Raw genomic sequence first — 17,852 nt, forward strand, 5'->3', positions numbered from 1 at the left:
CCCAAACCCCCCCCCCCATGTCCCAACCCCCGCTCCGTGTCCCACATCCCACTCCTTGTCCCAAACCCATCTCCATATCCCATCTCTCCGTGTCCCAAACCCCCTCCCCATGTCCCAAACCCCACTCCGTGTCCCACATCCCGCTCCGTGTCCCAAACCCATCTCCATATCCCATCTCTCCGTGTCCCATCCCCCCGTCCCCGTGTCCCAAACCCCAGCCTGGGGACAGGGCTGTCCCCCAGCTCACCCAGTGGTTGGTGCAGGGTCCCTCGGTCTCGGCCAGGATTTGGCCATCCCCGGACACCAGCACCACCCTGGAGTGGGTGCCCCCGCTGCGGAGAGAGGGGGGCACACTGCCAGCACCACCCCCCTGTCCCCCGTCCCACCGAGCGGGGGGACCCCGCTGAGCCCCCCCGCCCCCCCCATCTCCCCTTTCGGGGGGCCCTGAAATGGGGGGTGCTGACCCCCACCCGGGGGGCAGCAGCCGGTCCTGGGGGGTCCATCCGAGCCCCCCTCCATCGGCTGCCTCCCCCCGGCCCCCCCGGTTTGGGGGTGCCCGGGCGGGGCGATGGGGATGGGGGTGCGGAGCCCCCGGAGCCCCCCCGCCCGCGCCGCGCCCCTCACCCCTCCACGCCGCCGAACAGCGACGCCATCGCGGCCGCCACTGGCCCCGCCCCCCGCGCTCGGACACGCCCATGGGCGTGACCACACCCAGAGACACGCCCATGGCCATTTATGGCTGGTGGCCACGCCCATCAGCTGCCACGTCCCATAGACACGCCCGTTCGTGTGGCTCCACCCATGGACACGCCCATCTCCATATATGGGCAGGGAGCCGCGTCGCTGTGTCCCCTCCCTGTCCCCGTCCGTCCCCTCCCGGGGACCCCGCGATGGCACCGGGACCCCACCCGCGACACGGCCCCGCGCACGGGCCTCTGCTGGCTCGGCGACACGCTCAGGACACTGCCCCACGCGTGTCTGGGGTAAACACCCCACGGACTGGGGGAAATCTCCCAAATCCACCCGTACCCCCCGTGAGAATCCCCCAAATCCCCCGTACCCACCCGTGACAAATCCCCAAATGCCCCCGTACCCACGTGAGAATCCCCCAAATGCCCCCATATCCACTCCTGAGAATCCCCCAAATCTCCCTGTGGATGACGGATGGAAATCCCCCAAGGGCCAAATGCCCACCCCTGAGAATCCCCCAAATCCCCCGTACCCACCCGTGACAAATCTCCAAATCGCCCCATGTCCACCCGTGAGATATCCCCCAAATCCCCGTACCCACCCCTGAGAAATCCCCCAAATCCCCCGTACCCACCCGTGACAAATCCCCAAATGCCCCCATACCCCCCCCGAGAAATCCCCCAAATCCCTCCATACCCACCCGTGACAAATCCCTAAATCCCCTGTGCCCACCCGTGAGAAATCCCGTGCCTACCCCTGAGAAATCCCCCAAATCCCCCGTACCCCCCCGTGACAAATCCCCAAATCCCCTGTGCCCATCCGTGAGAAATCCCCCAAATCCCCCGTACCCCCCCGTGACAAATCCCCAAATCCCCTGTGCCCATCCGTGAGAAATCCCCCAAATCCCCCGTACCCCCCCGTGACAAATCCCCAAATCCCCTGTGCCCATCCGTGAGAAATCCCCCAAATCCCCCGTACCCCCCCGTGACAAATCCCCAAATCCCCTGTGCCCATCCGTGAGAAATCCCCCAAATCCCCCGTACCCCCCCGTGACAAATCCCCAAATCCCCTGTGCCCATCCGTGAGAAATCCCCCAAATCCCCCGTACCCCCCCGTGACAAATCCCCAAATCCCCTGTGCCCATCCGTGAGAAATCCCCCAAATCCCCCGTACCCCCCCGTGACAAATCCCCAAATCCCCTGTGCCCATCCGTGAGAAATCCCCCAAATCCCCCGTACCCCCCCGTGACAAATCCCCAAATCCCCTGTGCCCATCCGTGAGAAATCCCCCAAATCCCCCGTACCCCCCCGTGACAAATCCCCAAATCCCCTGTGCCCATCCGTGAGAAATCCCCCAAATCCCCCGTACCCCCCCGTGACAAATCCCCAAATCCCCTGTGCCCATCCGTGAGAAATCCCCCAAATCCCCCGTACCCCCCCGTGACAAATCCCCAAATCCCCTGTGCCCATCCGTGAGAAATCCCCCAAATCCCCCGTACCCCCCCGTGACAAATCCCCAAATCCCCTGTGCCCATCCGTGAGAAATCCCCCAAATCCCCCGTACCCCCCCGTGACAAATCCCCAAATCCCCTGTGCCCATCCGTGAGAAATCCCCCAAATCCCCCGTACCCCCCCGTGACAAATCCCCAAATCCCCTGTGCCCATCCGTGAGAAATCCCCCAAATCCCCCGTACCCCCCCGTGACAAATCCCCAAATCCCCTGTGCCCATCCGTGAGAAATCCCCCAAATCCCCCGTACCCCCCCGTGACAAATCCCCAAATCCCCTGTGCCCATCCGTGAGAAATCCCCCAAATCCCCCGTACCCCCCCGTGACAAATCCCCAAATCCCCTGTGCCCATCCGTGAGAAATCCCCCAAATCCCCCGTACCCCCCCGTGACAAATCCCCAAATCCCCTGTGCCCATCCGTGAGAAATCCCCCAAATCCCCCGTACCCCCCCGTGACAAATCCCCAAATCCCCTGTGCCCATCCGTGAGAAATCCCCCAAATCCCCCGTACCCCCCCGTGACAAATCCCCAAATCCCCTGTGCCCATCCGTGAGAAATCCCCCAAATCCCCCGTACCCCCCCGTGACAAATCCCCAAATCCCCTGTGCCCATCCGTGAGAAATCCCCCAAATCCCCCGTACCCCCCCGTGACAAATCCCCAAATCCCCTGTGCCCATCCGTGAGAAATCCCCCAAATCCCCCGTACCCCCCCGTGACAAATCCCCAAATCCCCTGTGCCCATCCGTGAGAAATCCCCCAAATCCCCCGTACCCCCCCGTGACAAATCCCCAAATCCCCTGTGCCCATCCGTGAGAAATCCCCCAAATCCCCCGTACCCCCCCGTGACAAATCCCCAAATCCCCTGTGCCCATCCGTGAGAAATCCCCCAAATCCCCCGTACCCCCCCGTGACAAATCCCCAAATCCCCTGTGCCCATCCGTGAGAAATCCCCCAAATCCCCCGTACCCCCCCGTGACAAATCCCCAAATCCCCTGTGCCCATCCGTGAGAAATCCCCCAAATCCCCCGTACCCCCCCGTGACAAATCCCCAAATCCCCTGTGCCCATCCGTGAGAAATCCCCCAAATCCCCCGTACCCCCCCGTGACAAATCCCCAAATCCCCTGTGCCCATCCGTGAGAAATCCCCCAAATCCCCCGTACCCCCCCGTGACAAATCCCCAAATCCCCTGTGCCCATCCGTGAGAAATCCCCCAAATCCCCCGTACCCCCCCGTGACAAATCCCCAAATCCCCTGTGCCCACCCGTGACACAACCCCATGCACCCACAAGTGACAAATTCCCCCAAATCCCCCGTTCCCTGCTGGGACAGAGCCCCCCTCGCACTCCGCCTCTCCTTCCCGGAATACCCCCGAGCTCAGGGGGTCCCCCTGTCCCCTCTGTCCCCACGGAGGGCTTGGGGACGTGTCCGTGGGCCAGCAGCCGTGGGCCGTGTCCCCTCTGTCCCCTCCCTCGAGGGTCCCTGCACGGCCGCTGCCGGTCCCCCCTCCCCGGGGCAGCGGGGTCACAGCTGAGGCCCCGCGGGCTCGGCGGGGGACAGAGGTGACAGTGATGGCAGAGGTGACAGCGGTGACAGAGGTGGCAGTGATGACAGCGGTGACAGCCGCGCGAGCCAGAGCTGTCCCCGCCCAGGGACAGGGAGGGAGGGACAGGAGGGAGAGGGGAGGGGAGAGACGGAGGGAGGAAAAACGAGTAAGGACAGACGGAGGTCTGGGCACACCTGAACAGAAGGCAGGGTGGCAATGCGGGACAGGCAGTAGCAGGATCAGGGACAACTGCAACCAGCTGGGGACAACAGCCGAGACCAGAGGAGGGGACAGGTGGCCCGGCATGGTCAGGAACCCCTTCCCACCCTGCAGCACCAGCCAGGCCATCCCAAATCCCACACCTGGCACAGCCACATTGCCATTGCCAGGGGTCTGTGGTCCTGGGATGCCGGGATGGGGACACAGCGGGGCAGCGGGGACAGGGACACCGCAGGGCAGTTGGCACACAGCCGGGATGGGGACACAGCCGGGATGGGGACACAGCTGGGATGGGGACACAGCCATGATGGGGACACAGCCGGGATGGGGACACAGCCATCCTAGGACTGGGATCGTGCCGTGTCCCCCCAGCCCCTTCATGGGGGTGGCGGTGACCCCCAGAGCTGGGGGTGCTCCTTGTCGTGTGTCACCTCCGGGATGGGGACACAGCCATGATGGGGACACAGCCGGGATGGGGACACAGCCATGATGGGGACACAGCCGGGATGGGGACACAGCCATGATGGGGACACAGCCGGGATGGGGACACAGCCATGATGGGGACACAGCCGGGATGGGGACACAGCCATGATGGGGACACAGCCGGGATGGGGACACAGCCGGGATGGCGACACAGCCGGGATGGCGACACAGCCATCCTGGGACTGGGATCGTGTCGTGTCCCCCCAGCCCCTTCATGGGGGTGGCGGTGACCCCCAGAGCTGGGGGTGCTCCTTGTCGTGTGTCACCTCCTTCTGGGGGCTGTGACCTCCCCGCCCCGCTCCGGGGACGCAGACCCTCGGGATTGTCCCTCTTTTCCAGGCTGGGGGTCCCGGGGCCCGCGGGAGGAGCGAGCCCGGCTCCCCCCAGGGCGGGGGAGGCGGCGGCAGGGGAAGGGTTAAGGCGGGGAGTGTGCGTGTGCAGCCCCCGAGCCCACCGCCCTCGTGCCCTCATTAGTCCTGGTGGCACCAGCCTGTCTGGGGACAGCGGGGACAGGCGACAGGGGACGGCGCCCGCCGCCTTTGTCTCAACTTGTGGCAAAGTTGGAGCGGAGCCGGGAGCTGCCGGTGAGTCCCTCGAGGCTCGCGGGGTGGGGACAGCGCTGTCCCCGCTGCCACCCTCGGTGCCAGGGGGACGGCGGGGCCGTGCCGGGAGTGCCCCGACCGCATCCCGGGGACGAGGACAGGAATGTCCCCGCGGTCCCCGGAGCGTGTCCCCAGCCTGGGGGCGGTGGCTTCCCCCACCTGGGGTGCGACGGGTGGCACCGGCGGGACGGGAGGCGCGGAGGTTTGGGGGGCTCGGGGCAAACAGGCGGCGGATCCCACCCCGGGAATGGGGTGCGGGAGGCGGGAACGCTCCAGGGACACCCCGCTCCCAGCAGAGCCCGGGAATTGCAGGGAGGCTCCATCCCCGCAGCTCCCGTGGGTTCCCGATGGACGCGGGGAGGGAGAGCAGCGGGACAGAGAGGGGACATCGGCACGAGGGGACCCAAAAAAGCCGGGCTGAGCCCCGCCGTTATCCCGAGCCCAGCCCCGCTCCATCCGCGGAGCATCCCGGATCCGGCTGGGAGAGGAGGGAAGAAGGCCCAGGCAGGAAGGGCTCGGCTCCGGGGGAAGCGCTGGTTGAATTCCGGGCTCTGGATCCGTCCCGCTGCTGCTGAGCCGGGGTTGGAGCGGCACCAGGGACATCCCAGGGACGTCTCGGGGACATCTCAGGGATATCCCGCCCGGAGGAAGAGGATGGTGAGCGGAGAAACGGGAATGGGGCGGCGGTGGGATGGGGCGGGCGGCTGCTCCACGGGCAGGCAGCCGTTGGGATGGGATTTGGGGTGCCCGTCCCAGCAGGTGATCCCATCCCAAATGGATGAACCTGTGCTCATCCTCATCCTGCGTGGATGATCCCACACCCGTCCCCATCCCAAATGGATGATCCTACACCCGTCCCCATCCCAAATGGATGATCCTACACCCGTCCCCATCCCAAATGGATGATCCCACACCCGTCCCCATCCCAAATGGATGATCCTACACCCATCCCCATCCCAAATGGATGAATCTGTGCTCATCCCCCTCCCAAATGGATGATCCCACACCCGTCCCCATCCCAAATGGATGATCCTACACCTGTCCCCATCCCAAATGGATTAACCTGTGCTCATCCTCATCCTGCATGGATGATCCTACACCCGTCCCCATCCCAAATGGATTAACCTGTGCTCATCCCCATCCCATATGGATGATCCCACACCCCTCCCCATCCCAAATGGATTAACCTGTGCTCATCCCCATCCCATATGGATGATCCCACACCCCTCCCCATCCCAAATGGATTAACCTGTGCTCATCCCCATCCCATATGGATGATCCCACACCCCTCCCCATCCCAAATGGATTAACCTGTGCTCATCCCCATCCCATATGGATGATCCCACACCCCTCCCCATCCCAAATGGATTAACCTGTGCTCATCCCCATCCCATATGGATGATCCCACACCCCTCCCCATCCCAAATGGATTAACCTGTGCTCATCCCCATCCCATATGGATGATCCCACACCCCTCCCCATCCCAAATGGATTAACCTGTGCTCATCCCCATCCCATATGGATGATCCCACACCCCTCCCCATCCCAAATGGATTAACCTGTGCTCATCCCCATCCCATATGGATGATCCCACACCCCTCCCCATCCCAAATGGATTAACCTGTGCTCATCCCCATCCCATATGGATGATCCCACACCCCTCCCCATCCCAAATGGATTAACCTGTGCTCATCCCCATCCCATATGGATGATCCCACACCCCTCCCCATCCCAAATGGATTAACCTGTGCTCATCCCCATCCCATATGGATGATCCCACACCCCTCCCCATCCCAAATGGATTAACCTGTGCTCATCCCCATCCCATATGGATGATCCCACACCCCTCCCCATCCCAAATGGATTAACCTGTGCTCATCCCCATCCCATATGGATGATCCCACACCCCTCCCCATCCCAAATGGATTAACCTGTGCTCATCCCCATCCCATATGGATGATCCCACACCCCTCCCCATCCCAAATGGATTAACCTGTGCTCATCCCCATCCCATATGGATGATCCCACACCCCTCCCCATCCCAAATGGATTAACCTGTGCTCATCCCCATCCCATATGGATGATCCCACACCCCTCCCCATCCCAAATGGATTAACCTGTGCTCATCCCCATCCCATATGGATGATCCCACACTCCTCCCCATCCCAAATGTATGATCCCACACCCATCCCCATCCCAAATGGATTAACCTGTGCTCATCCCCATCCCAAATGGACGATCCCACACCTGTCCCCATCCCAAATGGATTAACCTGTGCTCATCCCCATCCCATATGGATGATCCCACCCCCCTCCCCATCCTGCCACAGCGGTGCTGGAGCCGTGGCGTGCCCAGCGTGCTGTGGCACCACACGGGGTGACATCTATGCCAGCAGTACTGTCAGAAGGGATCGACTGGGAGAGCCGGGACGCAGGGAAGTGGGGCCTGTCCATGTGTCCTTCCCTGTGTCTGGTCGCCTTCTTGTGGCTCTGGAATCCTGCTGTGTTCCCAGAGATCCCAGCTCTGCCATAGGTGCTGTCTGTGCCATTCCCAGAGTCTGTCCATTTGTCTGATTGTCCATCCATCCATCCATCCATCCATCCATCCATCCATCCTCCATCATCCATCCATCCATCATCCATCCATCCATCCATCATCCATCCATCCATCATCCATCCATCATCCATCCATCCATCCATCCATCCATCCATCCATCCATCCTCCATCATCCTTCCTTCTGTCCTCCTATGCTTGTGTGAATCCATCCAACCCAGCATTTGCTCCTTCATTCCTCCCTCCCTTTGTCCCTTCATCCCTCCACGGCTCCATCCCTCCCTTCCATCCTTCCTTTTTCCCATTCTCCATCTCTCCCTCCCTCCCTCCACCCCTCCCTCCCTCCCTCCCTCCATCCCACTCCACATCCCAGGGATCCGGGCAGGGACAATGTCGGTGACATTCGTGCTCCGGCTCTGCCGCCTTCCAGCCGGACACCGTGGAGGGGACAGGAGGAGAATTCCAGAGGAGGTGAATTCCAGAGGAGGAGAATTCCAGAGGAGGTGAATTCCTGAGGGGGTCAGGAACGGGGCTGGGAGGTGACACTGTTGGGGTGGTGGCACGGGGGACACGGGTGGCTCGGCCCGTCCCGGGAGCTGTCACGTACTGCACGGAGCGGCCTCGGCTCTGGGGGCTGGGGCTGAGCTCCGGGATGTGGCTGTGACCTTTCCGTCCGGGAATGTCACCGGTGTCCACCCACGGAGCCCCCGGCCCGGCCACCCACACTGCCCCTGTGCTGGACAGGGATGGGGACAGGGAGTGGGGACGGGGACAGGGAATGGGGATGGGGATGGGGGGAGATGGGGACAGGGACAGGGAATGGGGACAGGGACAGGGAATGGAGAATGGGGATGGGGATTGGGATGGGGACAGGGAATGGAGATGGGGATGGGGATGGGAATGGGGACAGGAAACGGGGGCAGGGAATGGGGATGTGGACAGGGATGGGGATGCAGGGAGATGGGGACAGGGAATGGGGACAGGGACAGGGAGGGGGACAGGGGATGAGGATAGGGATAAGGAACGGGGACAGGGAATGGGACAGGGACAGGGAGGGGGACAGGGGATGAGGATAGGGATAAGGAACGGGGACAGGGACAGGGGATGTGGATGGGTACAGAAGGATGGGAACAGGGACAGGGACAGAGATGAGGACCGGGATGAAGACAAGGATGGGGATGGGAACGGGGATAAGGATGAGGGTGGGAACAGGGAGATTGATGGCGGGGGAGAGGGATGGGGACAGGGTCAGGGACAGGGACAGGAATAAAAACAGAAAATGGGGGTGGGAAAGGGGCTATGGACGTGTCCAGAGATGGGGATGGGATTAGGGACAGGGACAGGGGCAGGGACAGCCCCAAGGGGTGCCCATCACCACCCGTGGGATCGGGGGTTGGGGGGCGATGGGGCCGCGGGCACCGTGGGCACCAGTGGGGACAAAGGGCAGGAGCCGGGGGGCGCCGCTCCTTAAAGCTGATCGCTCCGTGGCTAATTGATATTATTAATGAGCGGGGGGAGCGGGGGAATCCCCCCGGAGCGGCTCCGCCCCTCCCCCACCCTCCCCGTGCCTCAGTTTCCCCCATCCGCCTGCAGAGCGCGCGCGCGGGGACACGCGGCGATGTCACCGCCCCGCCCGTGCCACGTCCCCGCACTGCGGGGCGGGGAGGGGAGGTGACACGGCCGGGGCTGTCCCCTGGGGTCACCCGTGGCGCGGCCGCGGTGCCACACGCCTGACCTACTTCGGGGCCGGCGCTGAAAATGAGTTAATCGGCTCCCGGGATTTGGGGACGCGCTGGTGGCACCGCCCTGGCGTCACCCGGGCTGGTGGCGCTGCCTCGGTGTCACCCGGGCTGGTGGCGCTGCCTCGGTGTCACCCGGGCTGGTGGCGCTGCCTCGGTGTCACCCGGGCTGGTGGCGCTGCCTCGGTGACACCCGGGCTGGTGGCGCTGCCTCGGTGTCACCCGGGCTGGTGGCGGGGACAGGCGGGGCTGTCCCCACAGCGCTCCCAGCAGCGCGCGGGGCCGCACTGGGATGGACTGGGATGGACTGGGACGGACTGGGACGGACTGGGATGGACTGGGATGAAGCGGGAGCCTCCCAGTGCTCCCCAGGAGCTGGGAAGGAGCCACCGAGGGCAGACAGGACCCCCAAACCCGGCTGAGGGGACACGGGACCCCCGAAGCCGTGACAAGGGGAGATGCGACCCCCAAATCGTGGTCGGGAGGACATGGGACCCCCAAATCTCGGCTGAAGGGAGATGGGACCCCTGAATCCCCCCCCCGGACCCCCAAATCCTGGCTGAGGGGAGATGGGATCTCCAAATCCCACCCAGGGGGAAATGGGACCCCTGAATCCCCCCTGAGGACAAGCGGGGTGTCCTGGACACCCCACAAGGGATGGGGACAGGGGCAGGAGATGGAGCAGGGAGGAGGGGATGGGGGCACCCCAAATCCAGGGGTAACCCCGGCCCCCTTTTCCCAGACCCCAAATCCAGGGGACCATCCCACGTCGGGGATCAGCTCACGCCACCCTTTGTCACCCCAAAACCATTTTGGGGACACCTGGGGGGTGCTGGGGCCGGGGCAGATCCAGGGGTGCCCCCAAACCCCTCCTGGAGGGAGGTGCGGCCACCCCGTGTCCCCCCTGCTGTTTGGGGTCCGTGGGGACGCCGCGCCCCCATTCCGGGGGTGCGGGCAGCGGGTGCCCCCCAATCCTTCCTGATCGATCCCCAATCCTTCCTGATCGATCCCCTCATCCTGACATTTTTCCCCTTTTCCTGATTGATCCTCCCCCTTCTTGACTGATCCCCTTTTCCCGATTGCTCCCCCACCTTTTCCTGATTGATTTTCCCACCTTTCCTGATCACCCCCCTTTTCCTGATTGATCCCCCCCTTTTCCTGAGTGATCCCCCTACCTTTCCTGACTGCTCCCCCCATCCTTCCAGACCTTTCCCCATCCTTCCTGACTGATCCTCCCCATCCTTCTTGATCATCCCTCTTTGCCTAATTGATCCCCCCTTCTCGTGATTGATCCCTCCTCATTCCCGAGTTCCCCCCCAACCTTTTCCCGATTGATCCCTCCATCATTCCCGGTTGATGTCCCCCACCTTTTCCCGATTGATCTCCCCCTTTTCCCGACTGATCCCTCCATCATTCCCGGTTGATCTCCCCCACCTTTTCCCGATTGATCTCCCCCTTTTCCCGACTGATCCCTCCATCTTTCCCGGCTGATCTCCCCCACCTTTTCCCGATTGATCTCCCCCTTTTCCCGACTGCTTCCTTTTTTTCTGATTGCTCCCCTTTTCCCGATCGCTTCCCATTTTCCCAATTGCTCCCCCGCCCGTCCCCGGGGCAGCAGCAGCAGCAGCATCGGGGCCGGGAGGCAGAGCCGGTCCCGGGGAGCAGCGGGGCCGGTACCGGGAGGCAGAGCTGGTCCCGGGGAGCCGGTTCCGGGGAGCAGCAGCAGCAGCGGGAGCGGGGCCGGTGCCGGGGCAGCAGCACCGCCGGTGCCGGGGAGCAGCAGCGGGAGCGGGGCCGGTCCCCGGCCGCGGTGCATTCACGGTTCGGGGAGCGCGGGAGGCTGAGCGGAGCTGACGGCAGCCGGCGGGAGCGGCGCTCCGGGGGGAGCGGGGCCCGGATCAGGCAGGGCTGACCGGAGCGCGACCCGCGGCGCTGCACGGAGCCGATGAGCGGCGGCGGCGGCGCGGGAGGGGCGGGAGAGGGAGCGGGGGCGGCGCGGCCAGCCCGCGGCAGCGCGGCCGGGCGTGCGGGAACGGGAACGGGGAATGGGGTGGGAATGGGGAATGGGGGAATGGGGGAATGGGGATGGGGACGGGGATGGGAATGGGAACGTGAACGGGAATGGGAACGGGGGGGGGAATGGAGATGGGGATGGGAATGGGGGAATGGGAATGGGAATAGGAGCGGAAGCGGGATTGGGGGAATGGGAATGGGAATGGGGACAGGGATGGGAATGGGGGAATGAGGGAATGGGGATGGCGATGGGAATGGGGGTGAGGATAGGGGAATGGGTATAGAGATGAGATTGGGACAATGAGAACGGGAATGGGAATGGGAATGGGGGAATGGGGATGGGGGCATAGGAACGGGGATGGGGATGGGATTTGGGATGTGGGAATGGGAATGGGAACAGGACTGGGGAAATGGGAATCCGATTGGGAATGGGAAGGGGGATGGGGGAATGGGAAGGGGGATAGGGATGGGATTAGCATGGCAAAGGGATTGGGGATGGGGATGAAAATGGGAATGGAAGCGGAATGGGGATGGGAATGGGGATGGGAACAGGAGTGGGGATGGGAATGGGAACGGGAGTAGGAATGGGGATGGGAATGGGGGAATGGGAATGAGAACTGGGATGAGGGAATGGGAATGGGAGCAGGAATGGGGGTGGGAAGGGGCTGGGGATGGAACAGGAATGGGAATGGGATGGGAATGAGGAGGGGGAAGGGAGTGGAGATGGAGATAGGGATGGGAATTGGACGGGGGGATGTGGGGGGGACTGGGGCACAAAATCCCATCCATGGGGATTTGGGGGGGCTTGGGAAAAAAAACCAACCAACCTTCCAGAGGGAGACTCGGGATTTTGGAAGGGGCAAAATCCCATCCAGGGGGACTTGTGGGGCTGGGAAGCAAAACCCCATCCATGAGGATTTATGGGATTTGGGGGCAAACCCCCTCCTGAAGGATTTGGGGGGCCCAAACCCCATCCACGGGGATGAGCCGAGCTCTGGGGGGGGGGCGGGGCGGCCAAACACCCAAAATTTTGTGGGGTGCCCCACAAACCATCAGGAAGCTCCAATCCCGGATCCCTGGGGGCGGATTTGGGGCGGGGGTGTGAGGGGAAGGGGGGAGCGGAGGGAAAGGCGCTCCCGGGCCGCCTCTCGCTCGTTTTTCACGCCTGGATTGGCCGGCAGATCCCGGCGGGGCCCGCCCGGAACTTCACGGGGGTTTGGCTGCGGAGTGGAAATGGGAAAAGAGAGAAAATCCGACCAGGAAAAAAAAAAAAAAAAGGGAAAAATAGCCCTAAAAATAGCCCTAAAAGTAACCCAGAAAATCGCCCGAAAAGTAATCCTGAAAATAACCCTAAAAGTGATCCTAAAAAGAATAACCCTAAAAATGACCCTAAAAATAATAACCCAAAAAATGAACCTAAAAATAATAACCCTAAAAATGACCCTAAAAATGATGAAAAGGGAAAAAAAAAAAAAACCCCCCAGGAAAAAAAAAAAAAAAAAAAAAAAAAAAAAAGGGAAAAATAGCGCTAAAAATAGCGCTAAAAATAGCTCTAAAAGTAACCCAGAAAATCGCCCGAAAAGTAATCCTGAAAATAACCCTGAAAATAACCCTAAAAATGACCCTAAAAATAATAACCCTAAAAATAATAACCCTAAAAATGACCCTAAAAAGAATAACCCTAAAAATGACCCTAAAAAAATAACCCTAAAAGTGATCCTAAAAATAATAACCCTAAAAAAGACCCTAAAAAGAATAACCATAAAAATGACCCTAAAAATGACCCTAAAAAGAATAACCCTAAAAATGACTCTAAAAATGGCCCTAAAAATAATAACCCTGAAAATGACCCTAAAAAGAATAACCCTAAAAGTGACCCTAAAAATAATAACCCAAAAAATGAACCTAAAAATAATAACCCTAAAAATGACCCTAAAAAGAATAACCCTAAAAATGACCCTAAAAAAATAACCCTAAAAGTGATCCTAAAAATAATAACCCTAAAAAAGACCCTAAAAAGAATAACCATAAAAATGACCCTAAAAATGACCCTAAAAAGAATAACCCTAAAAATGACCCTAAAAATGACCCTAAAAAGAATAACCCTAAAAATGACCCTAAAAATAATAACCCTAAAAAATGATCCTAAAAATAATAACCCTAACCCTAACCCTAACAAGAATGACCCTAAAAAGAATTACCCTAAAAATGACCCTAAAAATAATAACCCTAAAAATGACCCTAAAAATGATCCTAAAAAGAATAAGCTTAAAAATGATCCTAAAAAGAATTACCCTAAAAATGACCCTAAAAATAATAACCCTAAAAATGACCCTAAAAAGAATAACCCTAAAAATAGCCCTAAAAATAATAACCCAAAAAATGGCCCTAAAAATAATAACCCTAAAATAACCCTAAAAAGAATAACCCTAAAAATGACCCTAAAAAGAATAACCCTAAAAGTGACCCTAAAAATGACCCTAAAAGTGACCCTAAAAATGACCCCACACGCAGCTCCAAGGGTCCTAAATATCCTAATGGGGGATGGAGCAGGAGATTTGGGGACACGGGGATTTGGGGACACGGGGATTTGGGGGTTTGGGAGCGCCCTATTGGGGCGTTTGGGGTGCTCGGGGTTTTGGGGTATTTGGGGTGCCCAGAGCACGTGGGATTCGCAGGGGTTTTGGGGTACCTGGGGTGCTCGGGGTACCCGGAGTTTTGGGGTGTTTGGGGTGCCCGGGGCGCGTGGTGTTCTCAGAGATTTTGGGGTGCTCAGGGTGCTGGCGGTTTTGGGGTATTTGGGGGTTCTCGGGGTTTTGGGGTATTTGGGGTGCCCAGAGCACGTGGGATTCGCAGGGGTTTTGGGGTACCTGGGGTGCTCGGGGTACCCGGAGTTTTGGGGTGTTTGGGGTGCCCGGGGCGCGTGGTGTTCTCAGAGGTTTTGGGGTGCTCAGGGTGCTGGCGGTTTTGGGGTTTTTGGGGTGTTTGGGGTTCACAGGGTTTTGGGGTCGCGCTGTACCTGGAGTTTTGGGGTGCCTGGAGCCTTCCAAAGGGGCAGAAAAAGGGGATTTGTGGGGAAAACGGGAAAATTCGGGCAGGGGGGACACGGGGGGAGCCCCAAAAGGCGGGGGGCGCTCATCCCAAAGGATTCCGGGGGTTTATCCCGGGATTGCCGGGCTCGGTGCGGGGCTGGGAGCGGGACCGGGAGGGACCGGGAGGGACCGGGAGGGAGGGGGGGGGACCGGGAGGGTCTCGGTGGCTCCCATGAACCCCGGACACCAAAATGAACCCCCCGGACCCAAAATGAACCCACAGGACCCCAAAATGAACACCCGGAACCCCAAAATGAACACACAGGACCCCAAAATGAACACCCGGAACCCCAAAATGAACACACAGGACCCCAAAATGAACACACAGGACCCCAAAATGAACACCCTGAACCCCAAAATGAACACGACCCCAAAATGAACCCCCGGACCCCAAAATGAATCCCCGGACCCCAAAATGAACCCGGGACCCCAAAATGAACACCCTGAACCCCAAAATGAACCCAGGACCCCAAAATGAACACCCTGAACCCCAAAATGAATCCCTGAACCCCAAAATGAACCCACAGGACCCCAAAATGGCCCCCCGGACCCCAAAATGAACCTCCAGCTCCCCTAAAACGCGACCCCAAAACAAACCCCACAGAGGCCCTAAAATGAGCCCGGGACCCCAAAATAAAACATCCAGCACCCCAAAACGAACACCCCAAAATGAAATAACCCCGGACCCCTAAAATGAACCCCCAGCGCCCCAAAAAGAGCCCTCCAGGACCCCAAAACGAACCCTCCAGACCCCAAAATGAGCCCCCCACAGCACCCCAAAATGAGACCCCAAAATGAGCCCCCCAGGACCCCGAAACGAGACCCTAAGATGAGAGCCCCAACACCCCAAAAACGAAACCCCGCACCCCAAAATGACCCCTCCAGAACCCCAAAACGAGACCCCAAAATGAAACCACCCCGCACCCCAAAATGAGCCCCGCGAACCCAAAAACGAGACCCCAAAAAGAACCCCAGAGCCCCCCAAAACGAGCGCCCCAACACCCCAAAAAGAACCCCCCGCACCCCAAAACCCGCACCCCAAACCCCTCCCAGTCCCGCCCAGTGGGGTTTTGGGGGTCCCTGAATGGTTTTGGGGGTCCTTAAATGGTTTTTGGGGTCCCTACGCAGTTTTGGGGGGTCCCTCTGCGCCTTGGGGTCTCTGTGGGGTTTGGGGGTCCTTGCACCCCTTGGAGTCCCTGTCCTTTTGGGGTCCCCTACAGATCGGGGCTCCCTGCCGCGTTTTGGGGTCTCCCCCGTGTTTTGGGGTCCCTGCACGTTTTGGGGTCCTTTTAGAATTTTTTGGGGTTTCCTTTTCAATTTGTGGGGTCCCATCCATTCCCGGCCTCCCGCAGATTTTGGGGAGCCTCCTCTCCCACTTCTCATCTCCCCACATCCTTTTGGGGTCCCCCCGCACACTTTTGGGGTCCCTCCCATATTTTGGGGTCCCGGTACGTTTTGGGGGTCCCTGCACATTTTGGGGGTCCCTTTTTCACCGTTTCCTTCACACTTTGGGGGTCCCTGCGCATTTTGGGGGATCCCCCACAGATCAGGAACCCCTGCCGTGTTTTGGGGTCCCTCCCCGTATTTTGGGGTCCCCGCACATTTTTGGGGTCCCCGCACATTTTGGGGTTTCCCTTACAATTTGTGTGGTCCCATCCATTTTCCCGACTCCTGCAGACTTCGGAGAGTCTCCTCTGCCACTTCTGATCTCCCCACACCCTTTTGGGGTCCCCCCGCCCCATTTTGGGGTCCCCCCTCCCATTCGGAAACGCGAGTCCTCCCCGCCTGCAGGTGACGCTGTGTCCGGCTCCCCCCACGTCTCGTTGGTTCCGGTGCCGCGTGTCGCTGGTTCCGGTGGCGGGCGCCGAGCGGGAGCGGCCCCGGGAGCGGCACCGGGAGCGGCCCCGGCGCGGCCCGGCCCCGCCATGTGGTTCATGTACGTGCTCAGCTGGCTGTCCCTGCTCGTGCAGGTGGCCTTTGTCACCTTGGCCATCGGTGAGAGCGCCCCGGGGGCTGCGGGAAGGGCTTGGGCCCGCTGAGGCCCTGTCGCGATATGGCGGGGGCGGGGGCGGGAAGGGCTGAGGGGAGCGGGGACAAACGGGGTGGCCCGGGGGCACCGAGGGCTCGGGGTGTCCCCAGGATTTGGGATCCCTGGGTGTCCCCAAGCCCTCAGAGTGTCCCAAGGATTTGGGGTCTCTGAGTGTCCCCAAACGCTCAGAGTGTCCCCAAGACTTGGGGTCCGTGAGTGTCCCCAAACCCTCAGAGCGTCCCCAAGATTTGGGATCCCTGGGTGTCCCCAAGTCCTCAGAATGTCCCCAAGATTTGGGGTCCCTGGGTGTCCCCAAACCCTCAGAGTGTCCCCAAGATTTGGGATCCCTGGGTGTCCCCAAGCCCTTAAATTGTCCCAGGGATTTGGGGTCTCTGGGTGCCCCTGAGGGCTCTGAGTGTCCCCAAGTTTTGTGGTCTGTGAGCCCTCAGAGTGTCCCCAAGATTTGTGTTCCCCGGGTGTCCCCAAGCTCTCAGAAAGTCCCTGAAATTTGGGGTCCCTGGGTGTCCCCAAACCCTCAGAGTGTCCCCAACATTGGGGGTCCCTGGGTGTCCCTTAAATCATCACAGGGACTCGAGGTCCCTGGGTGTCCCCAAGCCCTCAGAGTGTCCCCAAGCCTGGGAGCCTCTTGGTGTCCCCAAACCCTCAGGGTGTCCCCAACATTGGGGGTCTCAAGCCCTCAAAGTGTCCCTGAGATTTGGGGTCCCTGGATGTCCCCAAACCGTCAGAGTGTCCCCAAGATTTGGGATCCCTGTGTGTCCCCAAGGCCTCAGAGTGTCCCCAAGATTTGGGATCCCTGGGTGTCCCCAAGCCCTCAGAGTGTCCCCAAGCCTGGGAGTCTCTCGGTGTCCCCAAACGCTCAGAGTGTCCCCAAGACTTGGGGTCCGTGAGTGTCCCCAAACCCTCAGAGTGTCCCCAAGATTTGGGATCCCTGGGTGTCCCCAAGTCCTCAGAATGTCCCCAAGATTTGGGGTCCCTGGGTGTCCCCAAACCCTCAGAGTGTCCCCAAGATTTGGGATCCCTGGGTGTCCCCAAGCCCTTAAATTGTCCCAGGGATTTGGGGTCTCTGGGTGCCCCTGAGGGCTCTGAGTGTCCCCAAGTTTTGTGGTCTGTGAGCCCTCAGAGTGTCCCCAAGATTTGTGTTCCCCGGGTGTCCCCAAGCTCTCAGAAAGTCCCTGAAATTTGGGGTCCCTGGGTGTCCCCAAACCCTCAGAGTGTCCCCAACATTGGGGGTCCCTGGGTGTCCCTTAAATCATCACAGGGACTCGAGGTCCCTGGGTGTCCCCAAGCCCTCAGAGTGTCCCCAAGCCTGGGAGCCTCTTGGTGTCCCCAAACCCTCAGGGTGTCCCCAACATTGGGGGTC

The 17,852-nt window shown here is 60.3% G+C and overlaps 1 protein-coding gene across 2 annotated transcripts in view; it reads right to left on the bottom strand.

Annotated features, from left to right (window-relative positions):
• The window catches only part of NAGK (N-acetylglucosamine kinase), a 4,857-nt gene extending 4,161 nt beyond the window's left edge, over positions 1-696 (bottom strand). For both annotated transcript variants that reach the window (XM_041402819.1, XM_041402820.1), the window contains exons 1-2: positions 625-696; positions 248-332 (exon numbers count right to left, since the gene is read on the bottom strand). In XM_041402819.1, the coding sequence (XP_041258753.1) occupies positions 248-332; positions 625-653 (114 nt within the window). In that variant the 5' untranslated portion in view covers positions 654-696. The remainder of the gene's footprint in view (positions 1-247; positions 333-624) is intronic.
• Between the last annotated feature and the right edge of the window lie 17,156 nt (positions 697-17,852).

The sequence above is a fragment of the Onychostruthus taczanowskii genome, unplaced genomic scaffold (genome assembly GCF_017590055.1).
Source record: "Onychostruthus taczanowskii isolate IOZ18803 unplaced genomic scaffold, ASM1759005v1 scaffold2, whole genome shotgun sequence".
NCBI classification, from domain to species: Eukaryota; Metazoa; Chordata; class Aves; order Passeriformes; family Passeridae; genus Onychostruthus; species Onychostruthus taczanowskii.